Source organism: Rhodofomes roseus (genome assembly GCF_022264815.1).
Source record: "Rhodofomes roseus strain CIRM-BRFM 1785 chromosome Unknown C8Q71scaffold_17, whole genome shotgun sequence".
In the NCBI taxonomy this organism is placed as follows: domain Eukaryota; kingdom Fungi; phylum Basidiomycota; class Agaricomycetes; order Polyporales; family Fomitopsidaceae; genus Rhodofomes; species Rhodofomes roseus.
The window spans coordinates 729521-746638 of NW_025952973.1; the positions used below are offsets into that span (position 1 = coordinate 729521).

General features: G+C 55.7%; 6 protein-coding genes across 6 annotated transcripts; 4 read left to right on the forward strand and 2 right to left on the reverse strand.

Annotated features, from left to right (window-relative positions):
• Positions 1–4031: 4031 nt before the first annotated feature.
• On the reverse strand, positions 4032–5432 carry C8Q71DRAFT_860162 (uncharacterized protein; the record flags this gene model as incomplete). Its single annotated transcript, XM_047927754.1, has 3 exons — positions 4032–4376; positions 5204–5224; positions 5262–5432. The coding sequence occupies 3 exons, from the start codon at positions 5430–5432 to the stop codon at positions 4032–4034; spliced, it is 537 nt and encodes a 178-aa protein (XP_047776609.1).
• Positions 5433–7862: 2430 nt separating this feature from the next.
• Positions 7863–8248, forward strand: C8Q71DRAFT_909433 (uncharacterized protein; the record flags this gene model as incomplete). Its single annotated transcript, XM_047929042.1, has 2 exons — positions 7863–8045; positions 8101–8248. The coding sequence occupies 2 exons, from the start codon at positions 7863–7865 to the stop codon at positions 8239–8241; spliced, it is 324 nt and encodes a 107-aa protein (XP_047776610.1). The 3' UTR covers positions 8242–8248.
• A 248-nt stretch (positions 8249–8496) lies between these two features.
• C8Q71DRAFT_860165 (uncharacterized protein) lies at positions 8497–10500 on the forward strand (the record flags this gene model as incomplete). The annotated part of the gene is made up of 3 exons (XM_047927755.1): positions 8497–9182; positions 9259–9885; positions 10107–10500. 3 exons carry the CDS (start codon positions 8497–8499, stop codon positions 10498–10500), a joined length of 1707 nt encoding a protein of 568 aa, XP_047776611.1.
• Positions 10501–12241: 1741 nt separating this feature from the next.
• Positions 12242–12633, forward strand: C8Q71DRAFT_860166 (uncharacterized protein; the record flags this gene model as incomplete). Its single annotated transcript, XM_047927756.1, has 3 exons — positions 12242–12315; positions 12369–12566; positions 12621–12633. The coding sequence occupies 3 exons, from the start codon at positions 12242–12244 to the stop codon at positions 12631–12633; spliced, it is 285 nt and encodes a 94-aa protein (XP_047776612.1).
• Positions 12634–13102: 469 nt separating this feature from the next.
• C8Q71DRAFT_860167 (uncharacterized protein) lies at positions 13103–13425 on the forward strand (the record flags this gene model as incomplete). Its single annotated transcript, XM_047927757.1, has 2 exons — positions 13103–13176; positions 13230–13425. 2 exons carry the CDS (start codon positions 13103–13105, stop codon positions 13423–13425), a joined length of 270 nt encoding a protein of 89 aa, XP_047776613.1.
• Positions 13426–13812: 387 nt separating this feature from the next.
• On the reverse strand, positions 13813–16813 carry C8Q71DRAFT_860168 (uncharacterized protein; the record flags this gene model as incomplete). The annotated part of the gene is made up of 2 exons (XM_047927758.1): positions 13813–15156; positions 15206–16813. 2 exons carry the CDS (start codon positions 16811–16813, stop codon positions 13813–13815), a joined length of 2952 nt encoding a protein of 983 aa, XP_047776614.1.
• Between the last annotated feature and the right edge of the window lie 305 nt (positions 16814–17118).

A 17118-nucleotide genomic window follows, 5' to 3' on the forward strand; every position in this document is an offset into this window, starting at 1 on the left:
ATTTTCATCGCCATCCTTGACATCATCACCGTCATGACCGTTGTTGGGTGGAAGAGCACCGATCTTCTTGACGAACATCTGGCTGCACCGGTTCAGAGAGTGCCCAAGACAGTGAACGTTGCCATTCACAGCCTTGAAGGACGTGTCCGGAACCTTGACAATGGGTTTGTCCTCGAACGCGCTGAGCATGGTGGTGTTGTTGGACGCGCTGTCCATGGTGAACTTTCCCACCTGTAGAACCAAGGTCAAACAAGTTTTCTTGTATCAAAGATACCACTCACGTTATCCATGATACCCGCTCTGTCGACAACACCAGTTAAGACAACAGCGAGGTTCGTCCCTTGATGACGACCATACACTCTGGCAAAGCCAATGACCGCCAATTGCATGACTATGTCCGCAGAGATCCAATGGGCAGTAATGCCCATGTAGGACCGGTGGCCCTTGGTGTCCCACACGTTGGTCGTAAAGGATATCTCCCCGGCAGAGCCCTGGTAAACACGGGTCATTTGTATCATGGCAGAGTGAAATGACATACGGTCACATACCTTCAACTGGACCTTAAGGCCCTCCATGTGCCTTTCGAAGTTCTCCATAATGAATGAGTGTTGTCGTCTTCGTGCAATGAGGGATGTCGTTGTCCTTGAGGTCCGGCTTGCAGAGCAAGAGGACACGACGAAACTCAGGGACCTCCACAATGTTGACAGGCTGCTGCAGTGGTCAGTTATGATTTCCAGCGATAGAAGCCTCACAAAAACCTCACCTGGTCGTGGGTGACAATGAACTCAACGAGGTACCTCTGGAACAAGTCTTTAGTGAAGGTGCACCGTGGTCCCATGGACGTGGCTTGTTCCGAAGCCAGTCACTGGGCCCTGTAGCTCTCCAGCCTATTGGGAAGACCCCGTGTTGAACTTCAACTGTTTTAGGTGTTATCACACGGGATAGGCGTCTTTGTCATTTAAACAGGATTAATGTTGAATCACTTATGTATCAAAGATCAACTTAAGTAGGGTACATCCCCAATCCAATCCACTGCTTAGCCATGGCTAAGCTATAGGATCAATAAGATGGGTCTGTAGTGGATTAACCAACATGGATTAGCCATAATTGAGATGTACTTAAGCCATCCTTAATCTCAATCTAAGCAGTTACTTAGCCAGATCTATGGCTAAGCATGTACTTGAACCATTGCTCATCTCATTCAAAGCTGATCCCATGGCTTAAGACATGGGTTAGCTGTACATAAGCCAGTTCTAAGCAGCTACTCATCCAGATCTATGTACTTGAGTCATGGCTAATCTCATTGAGAGTAGATACTGAGCTAATCTCATGGATTGACCTTGACTTAGGCCATGGATCAACTACACATAAGCCAGTTCTAAGCCCTTATGAACCTAATCCTATGGCTTAAGCACTGACTTAGCCATGACTTACATGTACTTCATCCATTCCTGACACCATCTGGGACATCTACTTAGCCAGATCCATGGATTAGGAATGAGATTAGCCATGACTTAAGCCTTGGTTCAGCTACACATAAGCCAGTCCTAAGTCCTATGCTATGTACCTTAAGCCAGTTCTGATCCCAAATGAAGTCCTTACTTAGCCAGTACTTAAGTCAGTTCTAATCCATGTCTTAGACCATCCAATGTACTATGAACCCAATCCTTGAACCAGTTACTGAGTAGGGTGGAATCAATGCTAAGTCTATCTCATCACAACTCCATCTATTATCAGGCTTACACAAAAACATGGTAAACCACTAGCAACTACTAAGCTGACTCATAAGCACATAGTCTGCCACTTCAGCCAACCACCATCAATAGACCACCCAAACGTCAAACACATACGAAGCCTACTGCCATATGAGGAAAGATATACCATATTAGGACACTATTCTGTGGAGGAAGCACCACGTCAAGGATGTCAACTTCAAGGCTTGCGGACAGCAGAACACGTTACAATGCTGAAGTGAAGTATAAGAGCCACGTTGAGACTACAAGCATGTATGAGTCACCTCTTACTTTGAGCTGTCGAGCGAGTGTTCCGGGCTGGCACTGAGGTCGTACCTCCATTATCCGTCTTCTTCGCGGTCTTTGACATCTGCGCCAACTTAGGCTTGCGACCTTTCGTTGCTGCCGTGCTAGTGCCAGACCGGTCAGCATGTATAAGGATAAGGACCCCATTAACTTACGTAATAATATTCTCCGTGGCCTTCTCCTCTGTGTCGCGGCGAGCCTTCGTAAGCCTAAGCCTCTTCATGGCAGGCTCAACGGCTGCTACATTGTCCATTACATCTGTCTTCGCGCCGTCACGAGCCCTTGTGGCCCTTTTCTTGGGCAAGGGCTTATCCGCTGTGGTATATGTTAAGTCAGCGGCACAAGCGAATAGAAATCATGACAGGACATACCATCACTCGCAGAATCACCTTTGGGCACCTGAACAACCTCCCAACCCTCCTCCTGATCCATCCATCAGGATTTCGTGCAATTCCTCTGAGGGCCCTGTCAGGGGCTTCATAAGCACTCAGAACGCTTCATTTCGCCTCAGAATGGCTCATATGGCCAGACCTCAAGGTGTCGGATTTTTGTGAATTGTTGTTGTCAGACAGAGATTTCAGAGAGCGTCAGAGAGTGTCAGAGTGGTCCAGAGTGGTCAGACAACACGTCAGAGGCGTCAGACTCTCAGTGATTCCAGATGACATATGCTCAAAACAATATATTTCTGTCACTACAGGGGAATACAGGTTTGGTTTCGGCACGCTCATACATGTTGTGCGTTGGTGCACAACGGGTACTCTTGGGACATGCGACGAGCTACCGCGGTCCGTGCCTCCCTCAGCCTCAGGACCTTGGTTGTTGTGTCCGTCGCCTTCTGCATGCTTCTGCCTGTGCGGATGTGTTCGAACTTCGCGTCCACGCCCGCGTTACAATCGTCGCTGCGACCTGAGTGCACTGGCAACGGTTCAATCGTGAGACGACAAGGAGGGTACTCACGCGATTGCTCTGCCTCCTAGCCACAGCATCTTTCCCTTCCTTCGTGGGCATCCTTCACACTCCGTCGGTATTCTGTGCGCATCACTGGAGCCCGTTGCGGCTGCTGGGCCATGCGATCGCGGGGCGCGTGGCGGGTCGATTCGGGCTTTCCAGTGCATGCTTACCGGGCTTGAGTTCACAAGTCTTTGTCACTCATCTTCACCACACTCGTTTCTTCTCGTATACACGCGCATCGGGTCCGTCTCCCTCACGTTAGTCTTCGCCAGGTTGTCCTGGATGATATTTTTGTTCGGTTAGTCTGCGGGTCAAGCGGACAAGGGAGGTGCACTCACTGAAGTTGCTGGCTCGCTGGCCGCGCATTCTCCACAGACCTCTGGCGATGCTCTCGGTGCCGCGTTGCTGGAGCTCTTGGCAGCTGCTAGGCCACGCAATCCGAGTCGTGGGCGCGCAGCAGGTCGATCCACGTGCTGACGTGTCTTGCATCGGGGTAGGCGGCAGGAAGAACGGGCGAAGCGGAGGTGAGACGGCGATGAGGGTTCTGAGATCAAGTGTAGACGTGTGGTGAAGTGCGACGAGAGGACTCCGGTGGCAAGCGCGCGTCGGTTGCGTGTCGTGGCTGAGGCGCTTAGCACTTCAGCTGCGCCTGCGAGTCGTGACTCACAGCCTCCACCGTCGTCTCACTCAGCCCCAGCCGCCGTCGGACTACCCCACCCACTCTACAGCTCGACGCTCAAGCCCGACACTGCAAGTAGGACCTGTGCGAAACACGACGGGGATGCGAGGGTGGTAGAGACAGAGGATTTGGGGCGCGGCAGGGACAATACAGGTAAGTGCAAACACTCAATATTTGCTGAGTTACCCCGTCTTTGCAGGCAACGAGTGAACGTCATGCATGTTCGTTCACTCCTGTTGCTCACTCGCGCAGCCAATCGCTCATGTATACCACGCTCCTGCACAATCGCCCACTCGCGCACCCATTCGTCGTCTGGCCGCCGCCCACCTACCCGCCCCTCAGATCTACCTCAGACCTCCGACCTATTCTGCAGCGCCTCCGCCTCCGCCGGCCGACAGCAAGAGCACGCGGGAGCGCGGTTTCGTCGCCACTGCACTCAATCCAAGCTTGGACGTCTTGTTATGCAGCCACGCGGAGTCGGAGCCCGATGCTCTGCTGGTGAGCGGGCTCTCCGCGATCGCCTGCGCCTGCGTACTGAGGTTGGGCTGGCTCGACATGTGCACGACGCCCGCGGGGCAGCTCCTCTTTGACGAGCTGAACACTGGTGCGTATTCCATGGTCTTCCCATTCGCAATCGGCGCGATGGGCATTTTTGTAGCGTCCATCCCCTCCGAGTCGCTCGAGGGATTGAATCCCTCCTTTGAGTGCTAGGTTCGACACACTCACACGTGAAAAGGTCTCGCAGCGAGACTACGTCAAGTGTGCCTCTGCGCGTTGTGCGCATTCCGCCCGCGCGCGGACGAGCACGCACGGAACATCTTCCTCAACCATTTCCTCCGCGGCACGCTACATAACTTCGACATGACCAAGGCGGCGCCGCGGCAGACAAGTCGCACACGGCCTTGGACGTACGAGCCCTAGTTGAGAGCGAGCGCGGGGAGTGAGGATGGAGGATGTGCACGTGTGGAAGACCAACAGGTAAGTCGCGCTCAATCTGCTGTTTGCGTCGCTCCTGCACTCTCTCGTAGCGCGTACTTGAATGCACCCTGAGCTCGTGCAAGATCCGCGTTCATGTCGGAAACCAGTGCCGCAGCGGGCCATGCATCCAACATGCGCGCTTCTATGCCTTCGCTGCACCCAAGACGCCTCGGAGTCAGGTATCTCGCAGCCGCTGCCCTCTGCTGACGTGACCAACGCGGATCGCGACCCTCGCGTCCGCACCCGACGCGAGCGTATATGCACGTGGAGGAGAATTTGGTGACGAGTCGTGAGAGCAATGAGTCCCAGCCTACATGCTGTGCTCCAACACGTAGACATATGTATTATTGTGATTGTAGTAGCTCTCAATCCATTGCATTTATGCTCATTCACATGCAAGGGGGTATTCCAAGTGAGTTGTGTGATGGTTGCTGTCTGACGTACTGTGCTACCTGACACTGTCTGGCACTGCCTGAGGCCAAATGAGATCCTCTGATGAGGAGCCATGTCTGGAGTGCTCTGACGCCTCTGACGGTTGACTCTCAGACACACATACCGTCAGAGATTGCACAGTTTCCTGATGTCTGCATCAGTATGGCCACCGGGGCATCCACCGGGTCAACACTCGACTCCTCGTTGGAGGTGTCGTCCTGGTCGCTGGTGCCCACGTCCTTGTCCATGTCCATGTCCTTATCAGTAGCATTGGCAGCACTGTCCCGGTTGCCCATGTTTCCGTTGTTGTTCGAGGTGTCGTCAATGTCCATGTCGTTGGTGTTTGACGTCATGGAAGGCAGAGCCTGAGCCGCCGGCTAAAGGAATGTGAGTAGTATTCACAACAAGCTAATGAGCACATACCGTGGCCGTGGTCCCCACCGCCGCGCCTTCAATGCGATTGTTCTGCTCGCCGGGGGGCGCGACTATTATTGTGAGAGACGGTGGTTTGTCTGCTCGCAGAGGGGACGGGCTGTCTAACCGTCGAGGCCTTGGTGGGCACTAAGTGGCCCAATCCTTAGTCGTAAGGTCATAACTAGACGTTGGTCTAGCAGGTCGTTCGCTGGACGAGGAGTCCGCGTAGAGGTTCGTACGTGGACGAGGAGCCCACGTGGCTAGACGGCGAGGAGCCGACTTACCCAGAGTGGCGAGGAGCTCACTCTGAGGGCTAACCCGGCGAGGAGCGCGGGCAGCGGGTATCGCCTTAGGGCTCTCAGTCTCGGACGGTGCGGTAAGTCGCAAGCGTATGAGGTGGTTTGAGAGCAAGAAGAAGGCGTCTATTTCCCGGGCACGCGCTCCCAGGTATTCTACGTCACGCGTGTACAGTAGATACAATTTAAGTACGGTAAGTGCTACATAATTAGTATTTTAATATGTACGAGGTGTGAAGACCTGCGGGTCGCAATTATTAACTGTCGTTTGTACAGTGTGATGAATACGTTTCGTATGCGGTCCGCCGCATCCGTCACAGAGCCCCCCATCGCGACTTGAAGGTCGTGCTCGAGGTCGGGTCAAAGGTTCCACTCCAGCATCAACCGTCCCAGGGCGAACCAGTGGCGCAGCCTCACCAGGTCATCCTCGTTGTCGAAGTAGCGAGGTTCGAGTGTCGACGGGTATAGAGTCGTCCCAGCCCCCCAGACGCGGCGGATACGGTCGCGGATGCCGGTGTGTGCTGTTGAGTTCGGCTCCCTCCGTACAGGGTAAGGAGGAAGGGTAGATTTTTAGTCAAGGATGGGTAGTGGTATTAGGTGTATGTGACGAGTGTATCGTCGAGAAGACAAGTCTATATGAGAGCGAAATATAGAGAGTTCCTTCCGAGCCGTCTGCCCGAGTTGAGAGCCTCCGAGTCTGAGTCCTAGTCCGCGTCCGAGAGTGGGTCCTATGTGTCCTCTCCCGCTCCCTCCGACCCGCTACTTATCCTCCTTCAGCCGAGCTCACGTGCCCCTTCCTCCTTCCCTCCGGGTCTGCCCCCACTCTTCCCTCTCCTCCCGCTCACGCCTTCTTTCCCATACCGATGGCGCAGCCCCCGAACCCCACCACTTCGTCGCACTCCGCTCGCTACCTCCGTCTAATCGAGGTTCTCCGGTGCGAAGGAACCTTCGAGCCCCGGTTCGACGTAGAGCACGCCACTGCCTGGCTTGCCTGGGCTCATGGTGCTCGCTGGCTCGTGGTTCGTCACCTTCCGTCGTTCTCCTCGTCCCTCCTGACCCGTCTGCCTTGCCCCAGCGGATGCTCTTTGAGTCCTACGCTCTAGCGACCGCTCACGGCGACGCCCACATCCCCCTTCTGTCCGGTATCCCCGAGGTCTGCGAGCTTATTGAGCACCTGGACCGCGTGTTCCTCAACCTCCGCTCCGAGCAGAACAAGGCGCCGCTCCTATACGCGACCATCCCTTGGTCCCCGGACCAGCTTCAGAAGGAGCAAGCCGCCGCGGAAGAAGCCCGACCCCCTCCTCCTCCTTCGTATAATGATCCTCCCCTCCGCCTCTCCTCCCTCCGCGGTTCGACCAACAACTGGGACCGCGTCCTTGCCGCGACGGACCGTTCCTTGGATGTTTTCCGCCTCGAGCTTGGCCACCTCCACCGCGGCCTGGCTGAGGCCCGGATCGACCAGCTGTCCGTGATGCGTGAAGTAGTCTCCATCTCGGGCCGTCTAGAGGACATATGTGATGCGTGAGACATCCCTCCCCCGTTGGAATTAATCCGTGACTGAACCCTTACGAGTAGCATCTTCCTCCGTCCAGTTTGTTCCCCCCGGTACCCGTATGTCCTGGCATGTAACAGCTTGCGAAGTTCAATAGATCTGACTTGTGCCGCGTTCGAATCACCTCGTAAGACGTCCCGTTCCAGTCCTGTTGCCGCGGCCCGATCCTTGTCTCCCAGCTAACGTCCCCGGCCTTCTCTGACTCTCCATCTTCCGGCGGTTCCGGCCTCAGCCCGTGGGCCCCGCCCACACCTGCCCCGACCTCAGATACTGACCGTCCCCGGTCAGTCCCCTTCCCGCCCTTCTCCTAGCATGAATGTCCCCTGATTCTCGCGTCCGTGCCGCCCCTCCCGTTGCTATTCCTGGCCGGTGCTAACGCGATGTTCCTCCCCGCTGCCTGTAGCCACCGCTCCTCGGCCGCCCTTGGTCAGCGTCTGTTCGATCCTCGTGCCATGGCCTCCCTCCGTCCTCCCTTATCTTCTCCTCGCTGACGCTCTCTTCCCTCCGTCACCTCACCCACCATGTCCGCCCCTCCGTACCTCGACGCCGCTGCTGCCGCGGACCTCTCCGCCATCCTCGTCCGCCTCGTCTCCGCATTCAAGGTGTATACGGCCGAGGAGATACAAATCTGTCTGCCCCAGTTTCCCGATACCAACACGATGTATCGCTGGGCGTCGTGGGCCCGCGCCCTCGTGATTGACTTCGTACGTCCCTTCCCGTGGCTGGCCTCCTCCCATTGACCTCCTTCCCTCCGTTCAGTATGGCTACATTGTGAACCATCATCTAGCGGTGCAGTTCCACCATCCCCCGGCTGAGTTCGACATCCAGCCCGTTCTCGTCCGGCTTTCGATGTCGATGTACCACCTCTCCGGAAATGACCGTGTCCCCGCCTCCCTCTGACCCCTCCTTGCCAATCTGGAGGCCGACCTTTGCTGCCCAGCGCAGATCCATCCCAGTGGCCGGTACGTTGTCTGGGGGTCGAACCAGTTGTCGTTCCCTCTCGCCGTCCCTCTCCTCCCTCCTTTCCCTCCTTTCCCCTTTTATCCCATCGTGTTTGACCAAAATGTGCCCCCTCGTCGTTTCGTGCCCCGACCATTGGAGGAGTACCCGCGGGCTAATCTGCGCGGAGAGGCGGCAACCCCGAACCTGGCCACCATGTCTCTTCCTTCCGCCGCCCTGAGCCCCGCGGCTCAGCCCCCGGAAGGAGTCTTCGTCCCACCCTTCTTTCCTCCTGGGCCTTTCCGTCTAGACGGCAGCTTCTCCCCTCATCACGCCTCGCAGCCTCCTCCTCCACCCGCACAATCCTCTCCCGGCCCTTCTGTGCGTCCACCGTCCAGCCCCGACCATTTCGTTCGTGACACCGGCCTCCTCGACCCCGTCCTGCGCGTTCCCTCCGCTGGTTCGGCGGTCGCCCCCCAGCCTTCGCCTACTGGCCCTCCGTCGGCTGCTCCACGCCTCGCCCCTTCGCGATCCTTGCCCGCGCCATCCGCCCCAGGTCCCATCGTCCCCACTACGGGCCTCGTCGACTCTGTCCCTCGGGCCCCAGCGGCGGCTTCTCGTGCACCCCCCGCCAGCTCTCGCCCCGCGCCCATCATCCAAGCTCCTGGGCTGTGGTTGTACGGGGTCTCTCAGCCACCCCCTGCCGTTGCCCCTAGCGCTTCAACCCCGGGTCCCTCCGCCGCGGTTGCTGCCTCCTCGTCGCGTCCCTCCGGTCCTGCTGCCTCCTCCGGTCCGGCTGCAGGTTCCTCCGATCCAGTGCCCCCGACCCCCTCCGGTCAGACGGCGGCGTCTCGAACTCGCTACGGCTTGTTTGTATACGCCCCTAGCCAGGCTTGCAGCAGGTGCGCTGCGCAGAGGCCTCCGGGAGTGTGTCGCGTGGATGGCCACTCGCAGCACTCATGCGCTGGGTGCGTGAAGGCCAAGGTGGGCTGTTCGCTCCGAGGTGTCCATAAGTCTTTCCCTTCTGGTACCCGTCCCGTCCTTTCCTTCTGACGACTTCCTTCTCCTTTTAGCTACAGCGCGGCTCGGGCTTCGATATATCGGCCCCCACCCCTTGCAGACCAGGCACTCGGTAGCCGGGTCCCTCCAGTTCCTTCCCGACCCTCCGGTCGCAAACGCACCCGCCGACTTACTCGGGGCTTTCCCGTCGTCTTCTAGGGTGGCGAACCCGTCGTCTTCAAGGGCGGCGAACCTTTTGTCTTCCAGCGGGGCCGGTCCTTCGTCGTCGGTGTTGCCGCGGAAATCGACACCACTGTTCTTTGACAGCCCGGGTAGTACTCCCGCACCCTCCGTCCCTCCGAATGTGGCCATGTGCTCCGCCGTGCTTGCCTCCGGTGCGACTCATGCCGCACAGTTGGCTGATCGTTCCCGGTCGGCGCGCCGTTCTCGCCTGCCCATGTCACCCTCCGCGACTCCGTCTGTGGGCGACGAAAATGAAGTCGAGAGCGAGGACGAGAGCGAGGACGAGCGCGACGAGCTGGACGACAATGAGGAGGAAGTTGCTGACTTGGTGGGTCAGGTACGCTCCTGGGAGGCGAGCTCGCCGTAAGTGCCTGGACTTGTTGTGTTGCTTGTACGATCCGACGCGTGTGCCTCTCTCTCTGTATTAGAATATTCAAGTTAACGCATTGCCTTCTCTCCTTCTGCGTGCGTCGTGCTCGTATCGCTTGCCATGAGACGGCCCCATCGTGACGCCATTGCCTGATCGCTCAGTTCTGGGCCTAGGCACCTGCCCCGACCCAAAAATACTGACCATCCCCGGTCAGTCGCTCCCTCCGGGGCTATTGCGTGGCATCCCGATGGCTGATCGGTCCGGATGGTCACCTTCCCAGTCGAGCTTCCTTCCGCCGCCTTCCGCTGCTATTCACAGCCGGTGCCTGTGCGATCCTCGTGCCCTCTCACCCTCCGGCCTCTGTCCACTCGCTGCACTCGATCCCTCCTTGTGTCCGCTCCCTCCTCCTCCGACTCTTCGCCATGTCTCAGGCCACGTTCAATTTCGAGCGCGAACTAGACGTTCAGACTGCTCTGGACGTCTCGCAGGTACTATCACGGCTCCACGGGTCATTCAGCGAAGACATCGCAAACAAAGTGTTCATCGTGATTCCCCCCGGCGGCGTCCCTTCCCTTTGGCTCCCTGACCTCGCAGTGCTCGCGCTGTGAGAGACGGTGGTTTTGTCTACTCGCACTGAGAGGGAACGGGCTACCTGTCGGTTTGAACGTTGGTGGTCGCTCAGAGACCGGGTCGTATTTAAGGTCGTGGAGGTCGTGGGCTGGCGAGGAGCCGGCCGGGAGCGGAGAGTCGGGCCTAGGCGGGGAGCCTGCCTGACACGTACGCGGACGTGCACTGGCGAGGAGCCAGTGATGCACGAGTTATCGAGTCGAGGCGAGGAGCCGACGACCGTACTCGTGGACGTTCGCAGGCGGGTAGCCGGCGAGGGTAAGTCGTGCCTGCAGCGAGGAGCTCAGGTGACGAGACGACGAGGAGCCGAGCTCGGGGCAGGAGTAGGCGAGGAGCCTATCCTTTAATAGGGGTCAGTTAGGAATTAATTACAAAAGAGGGTACCGGAATTTCGGGCTGAAAGTTGGTATGTAGGACGTCTATATCATGTAGATGATGGGTGCAAAGTTTCAGGGAAATCGGCGGACCGGTTTTCGAGCAGTGGGCAATTCTTTTTGTTAATAGGCGCATTTTTGCTATGTGCAGAGCCACAACAACAGCACTTGGCAGGAAGCTTGTTTATAGCAAAAGGCTTCATTTGTATGTGTGAACATTGGTGCCAAGCCGCTTGGCGATTGGAGGTCTGATGCCGGTGCTATGGGCGAAAAATGCGTACCATGGGCAGGAGGGCATATTCTAGGAGACCAAGAAAGGGGATTTGGGGGTAGCTTCTTTATAGCTAATATGGTCCATTGGTATGTAGGACCATGGGTACGAAGTTTGGGAGCCATAGCTGCAGCCGTTCCTTCTCGGCTGGCGGGCATCCCAGCCAAGGGGGGAGGCCACAACCACTAACATGTGAACCATTACGATTTCAGGGTAGGTTCTTTATAGTCAATATGGTCCATTCATATGTCGGAGTATGGGTACCAAATCTGGGAGCCATAGCTGCAGCCGTTCCTTCTTGGCTGGCGGGCATCCCAGCCAAGGGGGGAGGCCACAACCACTAGCATGTGAACCATTACGATTTTGGGGTAGGTTATTTATAGTCAATATGATCCATTTATGTGTAGGACCATGGGTACGAAGTTTGGGAGCCATAACTGCAGCCGTTCCTTCTCGGCTGGCGGGCATCCCAGCCAAGGGGGGAGGCCACAACCACTAACATGTGAACCATTACGATTTCGGGGTAGGTTCTTTATAGTCAATATGATCCATTCATATGTGGAATTACGGGTACCGAATTTGGGAGCAATAGCTGCAGCCGTTCTTGTTTGGTTGGCAGGCATCCCAGCCAAGGGGGGAGGTAATGACCACTTGAACCACTACGATCTCGGGGTAGATTCCTTATCGTCAATATGGTCCATTCCTATGTAGGAATACGGGTACCAAATCTGGGACCCATGTCTGCAGCCATTCTTAATCTGTTGGCAGCCTGTCAGCCGAGGGGGAGGGCCATGGCCACTAGAGAACACTGAGTTTCATTTCCCTCACCCATATTTGGCCATGGTCTGGCTCAAGACAAGTGCATTTCCTTTTTCGTCAAACACCACCGCCCATCAGTGGCCAATTCGTCGGTTATGATCATGTGCATGGCTATGAGGATGGTATATAAACCTGGCCGCTGTCTGACCGCCTCCCTCGTCTCTTTCCCTCTTCCCCCCACCATCCGTCATCGACAGTAAGTAATTCTCATATCTAAGCATCACAATCCAAGCTAACAGTCCATAAGACAGAACTGTAATGTCCTCTAACAATGCTGCAGTGCCTGAGTTGCCCAAGTCCTTGAAGCGCAAGGCTGAGGACGATTTGCCTGTGTAAGTGATTGTTAATTCAAGCATTAGATTGTTCACTCATTGGCCTGCTACAGCCGTCACAAGAAGAAGGCGAAGGTAGCCCTGTCGGCCAAGCAGCTAAGGCGTCAGCGGCGCAGGACACACCCGGCTGCAAGGCCTAACATGGTCCTGTGTGCGGTTCCAATCCATGTCATTGGGCATCGTTGGAGATGGTTGGAGCCTGGTGTCCAGCCACTGCCCACGCTCGAATGGGTTCTTGGACGGAAAGAACAGTAAGTGATATTGATATTATGGATTTTCCGGCGCTGAACAAGTCATTTACACAGGCTGAGCCCTTGAGACGTCTTATACCCTTTGAGACACTTTAGTACTGTACCCTTATGCCTTACGATGATCTGAGCCAGCTCGTATACTGTCATATAAGTTGAGGCCAATTTAACCGTCTTGTCAAGTCCGATAATCTGTGTCAATGATCTACCACATCTGTATTGTTCCCTTCTATTGAAATATGAACTCCTTACGTGCACTAAGCTGGTTTTCAATTCCTGCACCATATTTGGCCACGGTCTCGCTCGACATAGGCGCAACATGAGCCTTTCCTTTTTCGTCAAACACCATGGCCCATCGGTGGCAAAATCCTCGGTTATGATCATGTGCATGACCTTGAGGGTGGTATATAAACCTGGCTGCTGTCTGACCGACCCACTCGTCTCTTTCCCTCCTTCCCCCACCATCCCTCGTCAACAGTAAGTAAATCCCATTGTTAAGCGTTACAAGCCGAGCTAACAGTCGATTAGACAACATTTCAATGTCTTCTAACAAGGCTGTGGTGCCCCAGAAGCCGACGTCCTTGAAGTGCAAGGCTGAGGACGACTTGCCCGTGTATGTATTCATTTTTTGTATCATTAGATTGGTCACTTATTTGCTTGTCACAGTCGTTACCAGAAGAAGGCGAAGGTGGTCTTGACGCCGGAGCAGCAAAGGCGGAAGTGGCGTAAAGCACACCCTGCTGTACGCCCTGACATGATCATGTCTTCGGTTCCAATCCACGTGCTTGGGCGCCGCCGGAGATGGTGGGTACCTGGTGTCCCACGACTTCCCCCATTGGACTGGGTCCTGGGGCGCAAATAGGGTAAGTGATTTCGATATTGTGGATTTTCCGGCACTGACCAAGCCATTTACACACCGTTCTAGCACCTGGGATGCGTCCTAAGACGCCTCATTACCATACTCTTATGCCCTACAATCATCTTAGCTAGCATTTGTATGGTCATTTGTGTTGAGGGCAATTGGTCAATATGTCTTGCTCTGTTGCTCTGAGACATGTTACACGCCTAGGAATCATTTCTCTAGCATGTCAATCGTCATGTAGGTTCAGGCAAACTCCTAATCTGTCCACGCTGTGTGTCAAGTCCAATGTATATGCTCATTTGCCCTCGGACCAGTATTTGTGAGAATACACATTGCATTCAAGATCTGTGTACATGGATATGACACAAATTGCGTACAGTCTACATCCTATTCTGAACCCTCTTCATCCAAATAATACCCATCTCCGCTGGTGCTTGAACCCGAACTCGACGATGAGCCCTGCTTCTTAGCACCTGGTGGCGCCCGCATATTCTTCGACTTCTTAGACCGCCTTTCCTCCATCTTCTTTTCCCTGGTTGATTTACTGCCGATGGCCGCCTTGATCATCCTCCCCCTGTCCTTCTGCGGCACAGCCTGCCTTTCCAGCTGGCGCTCGAGAGCTGCGCGCTCCGAGACCACTGCCCTAGAGCTCCGCTGCGCTCTGCGAGCATTCCGCTCCTCGCCAATACCCTTGATCATGTAGTGCGCAGGGTTCGTGATAATGCGTATGGAGCCGTTCATGGTTTGCCATGTATTCCCCGGAAGAATGGCCCCATCGTTACGGCTGATACGAGTAGCCGGAAGACACTGAATACTCGAGAAGATCTCACCCAGCTCGTCATACACGTCTTGACGCTCTTCTTCGTCAAGCTCAGCGATGTCACGCCAAAAGCGCGAGAGGTAGCCTGTCCTGAGGAGGTAGAAGGGGCGGAGTGCGGCCGAATTGGAGGCGATCTCCTGGCTCTCGGGAAAGTACATCTTGACCCTGTCCTTGAAAGACACCTCTTTCGGGCCACGGATGTTTTTCCAGCATCCTGTGTTGATGGCGTCCCAGCTGACTTTTGTAATCGAGTCGAAGACGGTGCCCAATGACCATGCCTTCATTGCCTGTTCCAGAGTGGTCACTTCTGGTTCGCCTCTCGACGTGAAGTAGATCTCGTTTAGCATGTCCCACATCTGCGCAGTAAAGGACTGGAATGCGCGACGGACAATGATGAGCAGAGGGAGGTACCGCATGTCATACTGCCGGATGATATTCCAGGGCTCGTCTCGGACCGCAGTCTGGACTGCATTCCAGGTCGGATACTCGCCGAGTGGATATGCGATCGAGGGACCAGAGTTTGCGGGGTTGGTGCGAGGGTTGAACTTCTTTCGAATCTTGAGAGCGGCAAGGACGTCTTGGCTGTCAAAGTCCTCGATGTCCATGAGGGCGAGCTCTGGCGAGGTCATGTTCAGGTTGTGGAGAAACATCATGCCAAACCGGGACCGATTTTGGCGCATCTGGAGGTCGCCGAGGGAGTGCAGGACATGCCCTGGAACGATGATAGGCGTGGTCTCGACGGAGCGGATGAGGTGGGTCAGCACGCCAGTGATGCGACCATAGTTTGTAGGCCGTGTGCGGTAAAGAGACATTTGAACAGCCATGAGCTCATCCAGACGGCGAGACAGCCATCTGAACCATAGGTCGGACGTGACCCACAGAATTGGCTGGGACAGGATGAAGGTGTTTGCCTGAAGGAGATGTCAGTTCATTTCGTCTCGTGTGCACATGCCAGCTCACCATCTCCCTACACGACGTCATGAGCTGCTCAACCACTCTGCCTCCAATGCGGTACTCATCGCGCACTCCATACGAGTTTGACGGTGCAGAGCCTTTATAGAGCTCCAGAAGACGGTTGCAGTCCGTGGACCATGGCTCGTTGAGATTGTAGGCATCACCGTCTGTTGCAAAGATGGGACGGTTGTCATGTGTGCGTGTTGCCTCGTAATAGAGATTGTACGAGGATCGAAAGGCGATGTGGGTGCGCTCCGCCCTTGCCTGGAGCATCTCGGCCTGCATACCGCCATAGCGAGCGAGGGTGTTGCCCGTGTGCATGGTGCCTCGGCTGTAGCCACCTCGCCCGTACGATGCCTCGAGCGCATCAAGGCGCCATAGGCCGACCATCGGATTTGGTGCCCGTGGAACAAAGCAAAAGCCTACGTCGACGAGCAGCTCTCCCCGGGTATGGCTGAGCATGGCGGGCGCATCGAGGACAGGGTACGACTTCTGAAACAGCTCCCATGGATTCTCTTGGGAACGAGACAGGTTGACTTGGGACGCAAGCTTGGTGCCCTTGCCCTCGAGAACAAAGAAGAACGAGCCGAAGCGGTCCAATAGACCTGTAGGGCTGTTTTCGATGAGGCTTCTCATCTCGTTCTGTATGCGTATGAGGTCTGCGGGCCTGACATCGACCACCTTGCCACGAGCTGGGTTGCCCTTTCGGTGCGACTTGGATGCAGACTTGAGCTTGAACTCCTGGACTGTATAGCCAATGTATGGCTCAGTCTCTGGACCGAGGACGGTGCGCACAGCTGGGATGATGACTTGCTCGTATAGCATCTCCTGGAGCTCGTAGGGCATCATGACCTGCCAACGGTTCGTGTACTCGCTCTTGTGGCGCATACGAGGGAAGAAGATGTAGGCTGTGAACGGACCATGTCCCTCCACGACGGATGCAAAGCGGGTATGCGGAATGTTGCTGAGGGGTATGCGCTTCTCGATCCACTCTGAGCGTCCGCCCGCTAGGCCGTTCGGGTCCGATGGGGGCATGAGGAGATGGACGTAGACGTGGTTTGACCTAGGGATAATGGCCATGGGACCAATAGAGGGAGTGAGGTGGACCTTGACGCCGAGCTTGAAGGTAAGCTTGTCTGTCACCCAGATGAGGCTGTCGATGTCGATGGAGACGTCGATGTTGTCTGGTCCCAGCACTTCGCCATCCTGTTCTGGGTTGACATGGATGTATTTCTCGTCATTGTCCGCTCGACCACGCACAAAGATGTCGCGTGCCTCGTCCGTCCCTGGAAGAGCACCTGCGTGGAACAGCATGTCCTCAAAACCCATTTCAGTGACATCCGTGATCTTGATTTTCACAGCGCTTGCAAGCCCACGGCTGAGGGAATACTCCTCAGTGGCGGCACCAAGCTGCGCTGTAGGTTTGTAGTCGCTGGGGGTGCCAACACAGAGAATATGGTCGAGAGGCTGCATGGGCGCGTTCAGGTAGAACATATTGCCATAGCAGGGCAGCAGTCTGTTTCCGTAGTCAATGAACATCGTCCAGGTACTGCGTTCGCTTGTCCGCTGATAGAAGCTGTCGCCGAAGAGATGGTAGGTGTGCAGGTACTCCATCTCGCGAGTATTGTTGAAGGGCACGAAGTCCTCTTGTGTTGGACACTGCTCATACTCGTCGTACAGCGTGTCATCGGCGGGCCAGAATGGGTGTGTGGGATTGGGCAATCTGGGTGGTGGTGTCGGGCGGGGGAAGCGGTCAATGCCAAGGTTGTGCCAGCTATCCTCTCTGTAGTAGGTTAGGTTAGGTTAGGTTAGGTTAGGTTAGGTTAGGTTAGGTTAGGTTAGGTTAGGTTAGGTTAGGTTAGGTTAGGTTAGGTTAGGTTAGGTTAGGTTAGGTTAGGTTAGGTTAGGTTAGGTGGGGT